The sequence below is a fragment of the Mus caroli genome, chromosome 10, assembly GCF_900094665.2.
Source record: "Mus caroli chromosome 10, CAROLI_EIJ_v1.1, whole genome shotgun sequence".
Classification (NCBI taxonomy): domain Eukaryota; kingdom Metazoa; phylum Chordata; class Mammalia; order Rodentia; family Muridae; genus Mus; species Mus caroli.
In genome coordinates this window covers 112,696,059-112,707,342 of record NC_034579.1, presented here as the reverse complement: position 1 = coordinate 112,707,342, position 11,284 = coordinate 112,696,059, and the positions used below count along the sequence as shown (strand labels likewise).

The 11,284-nt window shown below is 46.0% G+C and overlaps 1 protein-coding gene across 9 annotated transcripts in view; it reads right to left on the bottom strand.

The window, feature by feature from the left end:
• Positions 1 to 522: 522 nt before the first annotated feature.
• The window catches only part of Grip1 (glutamate receptor interacting protein 1), a 622,013-nt gene continuing 611,251 nt past the window's right edge, over positions 523 to 11,284 (bottom strand). For 3 of the 9 annotated variants that reach the window (XM_029482638.1, XM_029482635.1, XM_021175317.1), the window contains 2 exons: positions 4,843 to 4,989; positions 523 to 2,377 (listed from right to left, as the gene is read on the bottom strand). In XM_029482638.1, the coding sequence (XP_029338498.1) occupies positions 2,150 to 2,377; positions 4,843 to 4,989 (375 nt within the window). In that variant the 3' untranslated portion in view covers positions 523 to 2,149. The remainder of the gene's footprint in view (positions 2,378 to 4,842; positions 4,990 to 11,284) is intronic. The other 6 variants (XM_029482637.1, XM_029482636.1, XM_021175313.1 and 3 more) reach the window with 3 other exon arrangements.

Sequence of the window (11,284 nt, the reverse complement as noted above, 5' to 3'; positions counted from 1 at the left end):
TGTGCGCACTGGATAGAACTATATAAAAATGAATGTGAGTTTGCAAAGCCTTGCTGAGACTATTGATGTCGCTTTTTAAAAGGTAACATGGTTAAAGTTGACATTTTAATAATTAATGTTAAGTGTGCCTCCAAGAACGCGTTTTCCTAGTTCCTAAGGGCAGCTGGTGCACCCGTGTGTTAGGATTCACCTTTCTTTGTCCCCTAACGTGAACACGGCAGTGGACTTGACGGGGTTTCTGTGTGCACGTGTTCTTGATTGAAAGGCATGTTCTGTAGGTTCTTTGCTGTACTGACCTTCAGGATCCCAGGTGGGGAAGCTGGCTTCCCGGAGGGAAATTGCGCCACGTTCTGAGTACTGGAGCTTCCAGCCGAACCCAGATCTGATGCCGCAGCTCATTCTCATTTCTCCAGAGTGATTTTCAGGTTGGCCGAGGCGCTGTCTTCCTTTGGGAAGCTGTGGAGATGAACTCTGACTAGCACCCAGGCCAGGACACCGAGTCATACTCAATGCACCAAACATGCAGGTCATTTCTTTTTTTTTATTTTGGCTTTTTAAAATCACCGTTTATTCCATTTGGTAGAGGATTTTTTTTTTCCATACAAATATTTGCAACAATTTTGAATTCCCCAAAACCATACATAGACGATAAATACCATGCTATTAAAGTATTAAATTTGTACAAAAATACTTTACAGTTTAATACTTGTTTGTTACAAACAAAAATACATATTTAAGTGACTCATGATCTTTTTTTTTTTTTTTTTTCTTAACATGATTCTGTTCTATACTTTCTTGCCCTGGCAGTTCAGAAATGTGTTTGAAATCATATATTTCTTTGCACAAAAAAGAAAGATGAATCATTTCCCTTAAACAAAGGACACAGTGTTTCGATGTTTTGCCTGCGCAGTTGTATTAGTGACCAAAATGAACATGTTTGGAAAAGAATTGTCTTGACATTCTACCATCAATATACAGATCTATTTTTTTTCCTTTAAATATTTACCAAATAACAGTTATTAGTGTAGCTATTCAAAATATGTGAACAGATGAAAGCAGTTGCCCACAAACATTTAAAGCAACTGTCACGGTTTATTGCTTCGGGGGGACAGTGATTGGCAATGAGCTTTGTGAAAATGTATTTACAAGTTAAGCAAGTGGCATGGCTCAGAACAAACGCCGTCAGTAAGTACCCATGCGGTGCACCCCTCGGGGAAGCCGTCTGCAGACATCTGACCTGGCTGAGTTCTATGTGCCTACCCATAAAGTGAATATCATCTCATTCACTCCTTAAATTCTTAGCCTTGGATTTTAAAAATAGGATCATATCATTAATTCTCAGTGTTACTACACACTCTAATTCATTATCAGAGATTTTTTTTCAGCTATTTTTAAAAAAAGAAAAAAAATGTGTCCTTAAGGGGAAGGAAAACAAAACAAAACAAAACAGGTCACAAGACATATCCTGTTTGATCATCTGTTGCATAGGGAATAGCATACATCTTAGTTAAAATCATTCCTATATTTGGGCAAAACATTTACCACCACCTATTATGGTCTCCTACGTGCATTGTTGCGGAAATATTTTAAGAAAGCCTAATGCTATACCTGCGCCCCTCCCACTGCGGCAGGCCTGGCCAGTCACCCATCCTTAGCTCCCCTAGCCGAGCCAGCTGTCTGTAAATCCATGTTGATCATGTCCTTACGCTAATGACTTTATAGGAAGAAACTTATGTCATTCAGGAAATTATAGAGAATATTTTCAAACAGATGTTTTTCTCTGTAAAAAGTGACAGTAAAGGTGAATTGTAAAAAGTTTCCTCTGATCTTAACTTGGGGGAAGGGATGGGCTGCCCTCTTCTTTATTCCCTACCACTGGGCCCCAGGAGAGAAGGACCCACCAGTTACCGGAGTGGCCACTCTTTTAAGAAACCTCTTCTAGTTGGGAAGGGACGAGAACATGAGCCATGAGGGAGATTTAAAAGACCCCTGTGCTTGCGTTAATGCCACGTGATTCTCTGTGCTTCAGCTGTCACAGAAATCTTAATGGGTTTTTGTTTTGTTTTTGTTTTTTGTTTTTTTGTTTTTGTTTGTTTTTTTTTTAGCACCATGTAGATATTGTTTTTTGTCCTGTTTTATAAAAGTACTGCTATAGTGTGTTAGTGGGTTCTCGTGTCTCTAGATTACCACCGTGGCTGGATTGCTGGAAGAAAGCGCTGTTCTGTTCACTCCAGTCGCTGGGCACAGCCGGCTGTTCTATCGACTTCTGGGAGGCCAGTGGGTTTCTGCTAATAACCAGGTCCAGCTTGTTGCCAGATTCAGCTATGAGAGGCACCACCAGGCAGCAGTCAAAGTCTCTCGTCCGCACGTGATTAACCTGCCAAGCCAAGAAGAGGCGTCTTAACGACCCTGCTGCAGCCACTGTTCCCAAACCCAGAGGCGAGGGCGTAATTCTGAAGGTGGGCTGTGCAAGGGGGTCCCCTCCTCTTCAGTTTGGCCACACAGGAACAAGGCTATTGGCTCACTCTTTATCTTCTGCAACTGCCTATGGCAAGTCACCATACCAACCATCCTCCCGTCCCCACAGGAAGGTCACCTCTCCCAGAGTCTCCCATTGCCGAACTTTACACTGGTTTACAGTGGAAGAAAACAAAGCCTAAGGCGGTGGAGTTGCTTTGCTTTAGACCAGCAGTGGGTAGGGGTTTCCCAAGGATGTAGTACCATGCTGTCTGGCTACCACGATGCAGAGCTCACTCAGTAAGGGATGGATGAACCCACCTTCTCCTCAACTTATGCCTGATCTAGGCACTCCTAACTTTAATCCTCTTTTAACCTGGGAATTGGACCTCGGAGGTCACGCATGCATCTATACCCCTAGCCCAGGAGCAATGCTTGCTCAAATCCCTTGCATTTAACTCCCAGTCCTGACTTCCCCTTCTTTCCCCCTTTCTGAGCACAAGTTCTGGGTACTTAGACACAGTTTCACCTCCGGGCACTGTAGAATCAAGTCCTCAGCCTTCTTGGCTGTCCACAGTCTACTGCTCTGGACACCCGCCCGTCCTTGGTTCCCCTTCTCTGATGTAACGAACAGTGGCAGAGGTGGCTGCCCAGGCCTGAGAGCACCTCACTTGTGTCTCAAGCTGGTGGCTAGAGAGCCACATGTAGAGCCATGTTTGCCTTTCGCTGGTGCTTCCTGCTTGCCCTGCTCCTTACATGGACCACTCAGCCGTTTGCCCTCAAACATCAAGTCTCCTGGTAAGAATTGCTATTTGGTAGGCCCCTCATCTCTCTTCTTTCCTCTTCATTCCTGTCTGTGTGACTAAGGAGCTTCCCTGATGGCTCATGGTACTTTCCCTGTCCAGGATCCATAAATGTGCAACACTGAACTGTTACAGAAATGTTATACTTGCACTTTCTGTCTGAAGACCCCAGGGACCCTCCCCCCTTTCCCCAGAGTCTGGCTTCCTTCTCAAGGTTGTGTGGGAACTAGGCATGGACTCTGAGAGCAAGGACCATAGGCAGCATAAACTGGTCATGGGTTGGACAAGAGCCACCCACCAGAGCCTCTTCCATAACTATGTGTCCCACATAAGGGCCTCCTGTTATTGATATAACTGAGAGAACTCATCTTTAAACTATTTTCCAGGTCAAAGGCACAACTCCCTATGGCTGCCCATTAGCCCCCACTTGCTGGCTACTCTAGTATGAGAAGTTCATTTAAGCTGGGGCTCCAAACCTTGTTTCTCATGACATACTCTGCTTGCTTTGATCTGCTATTGCAGCGGGTCTCAACCTGTGAGTCTCGCCCCCTTTGGGGGATTGAATGACTCTAACTCTGCTTGTTTTGACTCTCTGTTGCAGCAGTTCTCAGTCATTGAGTCATGACCTCCTTGGGGTCAACTGACTCTTTCACAGGGGTTACCTAAGACCACCAGAAAGCATAGATATTGACCTTGCGATTCGTAACAGTTGCGAAGTTACAGTTAAGAGGTCCAATGAGAATAAGTTTAAGGTTGGGGGTCGCCACAACATGAGGAGCTGGAGTAAAGGGTTGTAGCGTTAGGAAGGTTGGGAGCCACTGGCCTGCGGTTTACAGTTGTCCTTCCAGGCTTCCTAATGTGCGGAATTCCTCCCAGGGTTCTCTCCCACTTCTGACTAGAAGCTCAAACTCTATCTAACTCCCATCTTCTAGAAATCTTTAGCCCTGGCTGGAGCATCGCCTCTAAGCAACAGATCTAACTTATGAGCTATGTCCCATCGGGATACGCTGAAGTTAGGGAGGACTGGATAGGTCCAGAACAGGCAGCTTACCAACATCTCCCTGCTCTCCCCTGTGAACACCTGCTTCCTCACCATGTCCCTGATCAACCAGAGTAATATTGCTTTTCTTTGTGGTGTGTGTGTGTGTTGCCAGTACATGTTCATATAGATGTGTGTTTGTTTGTGGGCAAGTACGCATGCATGTGTGAGAGCATGGCTGTGGAGCTCAGAGGTGGATGTCAGTATCTCCCCGGATTGCTCTCTCCGCCTCATTTTCTTTGAGACGGGGGTCTCTGTATTGACTCTGAAGCTCAGTGGTTTGACTAGACTAGCTGGCCAGAGAGCTCTCGGCTGGTATTTGAGGAATGAACATTCAAACGGAAACCATAGCATTGAGCTCAGGGTCAGGACATTCAGGGACCTGAAAGAGACTTCTTTTTCCCTGCTGTTCACCACCAGTAGTTCCATAGTTTGAGGACAGGAGAGCAAGGGATAAAACAAAGGGTAAGCCATGCAGGAGCATTGGAGGAAGTTGCTGCCTGTAGGTCGGGGCAAGGATCCTGGACTCCGCTGAGGCCTTACCTGTAAGAGCCTGTCGTAGGGCTTCAAGCCCCCAAGGTCACCTGGCCCAGCTGGGCGGATATTTTTGACATACACTCCTTTCTCCAGCAGGCCATCTGCCACACTGAACCCGAAGTCCTCCATGCCAGAGTCCTTGTATAAGGTCACCTGGAAAGAGTGAAAATGTCCAAGTTAGCAGAGCGGGAGCCTTCCGCTGCCGAAGATTCTCAGATGAAGGAGCGTCACAAACTAATTTCATAGCCACATAGTGGACTTGGCGATGTCAGCATTGGACGGCTTCTGCTGACTGACCCTGCTGCTTTGCCCCTACCCCAAGAACAACCTTGGAATCTGTAAAACCTGAGCCTGAGCTGACAAAGGAGGAGAGTCTTGCCTTCATTTTTTGTTTTGTTACTGCACCTCTTCCTTAAAAAAAAAAAAAAAAAAAAGAAAAAGTGTGTGCATATGTTCCCTGTGCCCTGGACAGCTAGCTCCCCACCCTAACCTGCCCTTGAGGGTTGGGGGCGAGTTGGCGCAGAGTCAAGGACAGACTCTGGGAGCAGGTGAGAAATGCTACAGCAAGCTCTCTGAACACTGCAGCAAGCTCCTTTAGTACACTCCACCTGAAAGCATCTCTTCTAAACAGCAGTTCCTGATTGGCTGGCATTGTCTGCACCAGCAATCCTTGCTCTCTCAGGCAGTCCTCAGTTAGGTCCTCCTGCAGGAGATGCATTTGTGGCTGCTCGGCCCCCAGTGTTTACATAAAGTCGGCCCTGCTACATGCATAATGTATTGTACCTAGTAAAATCCAAACTTCCTCTTGCGAAACACTAGTGATATGCAGGGAGTTAAGTGGCATGACTACGAGTTTGCCTTTGGCCAAAGTAAATCTCACCGTGAGACTTGTTATGAGTATTTGTTAATTATAACAAAGCCTGGGTGGCACATCCCCTGATGCAGCTTTTTGAGAAAGGCAGTTGTCCTCTTGTTCACTGATCTATCTCAAAGCTAACCAAGCTCCTGTCACATGGTAGCATCTTGTGCTGAACAGAAAGAGGGCTCCTTCTGCCATTCCTCTTTCCAGCCAACTCCCCTTGCTACTACCATGCTTTACAAAAGCCAGTGCTGTGGAGGTTTGTGGGAAATACTGATTGGTTCTGGGTTCAAAGAACCACCCTCCAAGGCTCTGCAGTTAGAGCCCTGCCAGTGCCAGCATAGCTGGACAGGAAAGGTGCTGGTGCTCACTGGTGACATTATGTGGCCCTGACTAGAGAGCACATCTTTGATATTGAAGCTAGCCTGCACCACCTGGTACCCTGATAACACTTGGGACCCTTTGGACTGTGAGGGCTGCTAACTGAAGGTCCACTGTCAACAGAAGCTGAACTTCATTCTTATAATGTCTGTGAGGCTTGAAGTTTCAACAGGAACAGGATCCTACTGTCTCTACTGTGTGTGTGTGTGTGTGTAGCGGGACATTTAGACAGAAGCTCCGAGAGGGACAGAAACTCATCCAAGGTCAAAGAGAAACCGTGCAACGGAGATGCCTTCCGAGCAAGGTCACTGACTGCAAAGCTCTGACCTCTTGGTCCTATACTGTTTTATTTAACCTATGGTTTCTTTAAAATGTTCTTTTTAGGCTGGGTGGGTGTAACTAAGTGGCAGAGAAGTTACTTAGGATGGCCCAAGGCCCTTAAGTCAATCCCAACACTGCCCAAACAAACAAACAAACCCCTCCCCTGCAAATCTAAACAAACAAAAAAATACTTAGGACCTTCTGTAATTGTGGTTTTACCCCAGGCCACAAAATGGGTCATATTTGCATTTATTTATTGGAGAAAATTAATTTTTTCTAACATTTCATTTTATGTGTATAAGTATTTTGCATGTTTGAACGTATGCGCATCATGTGGGTGTCTGGTGCCTGCAGAAGCATAACGAAGAGTGTAAGACCCCTAGGAACGGGAGTAACAGGTGGTTGTGAGCTGCTGTGTGTGTGAGTTGAACTTGGATCGTATGGAAGAGCCTCGAGTGCTCTTACCCAGTAAGCCACCTCCTTCAGCCCTGGAAGAACAGTTTTTCAAATAGTAAAATACCAGCTCACATCTGGGCAGTCATGCTGGTGACACTTTGTGGACATGACAAAATGGATTTGGAAAATCCCATGGGGACCTCAACTCTACACAAAGAACCACAGGCAACGGAGGAGAGCTGGGGCGGCGAGAGGTGGATTTTCCAAGGAAGAGTACAACATTGGCTGCCCATGCCAGAGGATCAGGCCTGAACGCATACACACAGGTAACACTGCATACAGAGTAGGTTATATTTAAGAATATATACGCTGGGTCAAGATGGTACATGCCTTTTATCAAGGCACTTAGGAGGCAGAGGCTGGTGTATTTCTGTGAGTTTGAGGCCAGCATGATCTACAGAGCAAGCTTCAGGACAGCTAGGGCTACACAGAGAAATCTTGTGTCAAAACCAACGAACCAACAAAAACAACTATATCTATATAACTCCGTCTTCTCTATCTCTAGTTGTATGAAATAACAATGAAAGAGGCCATGAATTTGAAGGTGAGTGGGGAGGTATTGGAGGGAGAACAGGGAAGGGAGAGATGTTATTATATTATAATATTAAAAAAAAACAAGCCGGGCGTGGTGGCGCATGCCTTTAATCCCAGCACTTGGGAGGCAGAGGCAGGCGGATTTCTGAGTTCGAGGCCAGCCTGGTCTACAAAGTGAGTTCCAGGACAGCCAGAGCTACACAGAGAAACCCTGTCTCGAAAAAACAAAAAAACAAAAACAAAAAAACCCCGAAACAAAAACAAAAAAAACCCTTCAAATATCTTGTAAGATAAAGATGTCAGAGCGCCAAGCCTCCTTATATCTGTCACTCAGTGGCAGCCACTGTCACAAGCTACATTGATTCCAGTTACTTTCTTTTTTCTTCAGGATTTTTTTTTTTTTTTTTTGACAAATGCCAGACTTTGGCCTATGTCTCTAAAGAGCAGATCATTTCCTTCTGAACTGACAGTTCTTAATTAAGGACGTGGCTAACAAGCATTGGAGAGAATGCAGAGACATCGTCCGTCACTGGCGAATGCAAATTAAAAGCAGGATGGGCCATACACCCCTCCCCCAGCGAGAAAGGTCATCATTACCAAAGATGGCAAAGAAATGGCGTCAGGGGTGTGCAGAAAGGGGAGCCCACCACACACATTGTGAATCACGTCAGCCACTGTGCACCTCCTAGGAAGGTGCCTCAAAAACTGACAGCAGAACTCGGGGGATGGTTCTGTGTGCTGTGTATGCAGATGCTGATTGCTATGCTCAGAGATCTGGTTGTAGTCTGGACATCGGGCATTGCCATGCTGTTTGAAGCATCTCCTATCTCAAGGATATAAAGAAGTTCTTTCCCATCACCCGATTGGTTAATAAAGAGCAGAGCCAGGCTATAGCTGCGCAGAAGAGAAGAGGGCAGGACTTCTGATCCCAATCAGTGAATCCCAAGGACAAGGTTGGATTCGTCACAGGCAGATCATCAGGAGAGTCATGAGGACACACAGGGAACAGAGTGAGCAGGGGAGGAACTCAGGCTGCAGGCAAAGGCCCACGTGCTGGGAAGTAGTGGCCATACAGCATTGTTAGAATAGATGAGTATCTGCCCAGCTTGGAGCCTGTAGCTTGTCAATAAATCTATTAGATCTCCATATCAAATATTTGAGAACTAAAAATTTTAGGACTAGAGGCATAAAAAAATGTCCTATCGTTACTTGGGAGCAAAAAGGGTGAAGAAGCCGCCTCTGGTCTAACATCTATGACTCTATGTTACCGTACAATCCTAATGCTGGCTTTCCAAAGAAAATGAAATTATCATAGAAAGTATGCCCAGTGCCATGTTTAACTAGAATAAACTGGACGCCACAGCTGAGGTCTGAAATCAACAAGCAGTCACCAGTGCATAAATGAGTGAGTAATAGACCGGGCCAATGGCCTCCAGAGTTCTGTGGAGTCGGGAGAGTCTACAACAATGTATTGCACATCTCAAAAGAACTGGCAGACTCTGAAGGTTGCCATCATGTAGAAATAATGCTTGAGGAGAGAGCAACGCTCAGTTATACTGATGTGGTCATCACACATTGAATACATGTATCGAATTATTGTAACAGTACCCTCCAGAAGCATGGAAATGGCAGGTGTCAATTACTACAAATAAAAACTTTACCTGTTCTAGAACATTACATGGAGCACACATAGGGGGTAGCTATAGGACAGAAACACATGGTTTTATAGAGACCCTGAATGTTATTAATTCTCTGATACAATTGGCCTTCATTACTTGTTTTCCAGTACCTGTACCTAGTTTATATTTTCCCCCACTTTCTCAAAATAGCTCTCATCTACCTGGTTCCACCTTGTTTCTGAGATGGAGTTGATGCTGTGTTTATCAGGATATTTGACCCACGAGCTTCCAGGGAGCTTCCTTTCTGCTACCCACCTCCCTGTAGGCACAGGGGAATTACTGTACTTGGCTTTAGATTTGAACTCAGGTCCTCACATTTGCAACGGCCACTCCTTCTCCCACTGAGGCACCTTTCTCAACCCAGGAAAGCTTATTAAATCATTAGGATCCCAACCAGGGCCGCTCATTGCCTCTGTGTTAGGCTCCGTCTTTCTGCTTGTCCGGGGCATGTGACCGTCCATGTTCCCTGTGCTACTGACTTACAGTAGCCCCTAATCTGGGAGAGATGTCATTCCAAGACCCTGATGATGCCTGAAACCACACAGGGAGAGCATCAAATACTAGCCACAAGCACATCGATGCCCTCACAGTTGATCTGATACAATGGTTGTGATGGTTTGTGTATGCTTGGCCCAGGGAGTGGTGCTCTTAGAAGGTTTTGACTCTGTTGGAGTAGGTGTGTCATTGTGGATATGGGTTTTAAGACCCTCACCCTAGCTGCCTGGAAGTCAGTATTCTGCTAGCAGCCTTCAGATGAAGATGTAGAACTCTCAGCTCCTCCTGTGCCATGCTCCTACCTTGATGATAATGGACTGACCCTCTGAGCCTGTAAGCCAGCCTCAATTAAATATTGTCCTTAGAAGAGTTGCCTTGGTCATGGTGTCTGTTCACAGCAGTAAAACCCTAAGACAATGGTTCATTTGTATTACAAGTTATAGACCCTGATTGAGGGAATCCACGATAGGAACTCAAGGCAGGGGCCTGGAGCCTGGCACCAAAGCAGAGAGCAAGGCAAAACGTTGCTGCCATCTGAGTCCCAGGCTCCTTCCCATCTCCCTTTCTTATATAACCCAGGCCCCTCCCACGTCACCGATCAGTAGAGAAAATGTACCACAGACACCATCCACAGGCCAATCCGACGGAGGCCATTTCTCAATGGAGGTTCCCTCTTGTGTGTCAAGTTAATGACCAAGAGTAGCCACCAGAGGTGACTACTTAACCACTAATGGGCAAGATGGGCTTGGGGTCTGGGTAGGCTGGGAAATGGGAGGGCCCTCATCTCAAGTGGAAGGGTGTGAGATTTCACCATGCTACTGAGTAGGGTGTAAACTTTACAGTCTGAAGAATGTTCTGTTTTTGGAGTTTTCCATTTAAGACCTTCAGACTACAGTTGGCCACAGGTAATTGAAACCACAAAAAGTGAGAACTTGGGGTGTTTGGGGGGGGATGGGGAAAGCCGCTAGCTGCATCGCTGGGGTTGCATACTCCAGCCTGTAGAATAGCCTTCGATCGCACCATCTCATTAAATGGCAGTTGGCTCTGGTGTTTGGTGAAGTCAGGGTATTTGGGAACTCCGAATAGACCATAGGTCCAAAGGAGCTTCCTATGACGTCACACATCGCCATCAATCTATGTCCCGTCTCCTAGTTCACCCACAGACATCTGCGTCTGACTCAGTAGCTTCATTGAGGCTGCGAAGAATAACCTTGTCCTGCCTGGTCCTGCCACTCTTCCAACTTATTAGCTAGAATTACTTTGGAAAAACAGAACATGCTCTTCAATTAGCATTGTCTGATTCACGCAGTTAGTACACGAGAGGCAGAGTGAATGCTAATTCAATCTCAGAACAGAAAATTACTTGGTCCTATGGAGCGTTCCATATTGGCTGAGTTCAAGTGTTTTGGTATTCTCTCCGATGCTCGAAGGCATTTGCGTTTCGAAAAGGCTCAAGGCTCGATGCTTTTCATGTTAACGCATGGTGCTTTCCCCAGGGCCTGGGTGTACTGACTGATAGGCTCTGTATTTCCTGGTACAAAGTATTGCAGATGCGCCTTGGATGTTTCCTGTCCCTCTTCTGGAACCAGCTATCACCACAACCCCTTCCCAATTTTTGACTAGAAGGGAAGTTTCTATATTTTATTCTCAAGAGGAGGCAAAGGAGGAGGAGGCGGGAAATGGGGAGAGGGCAAACTATCAATAGACTGCTGATAGACTGGCC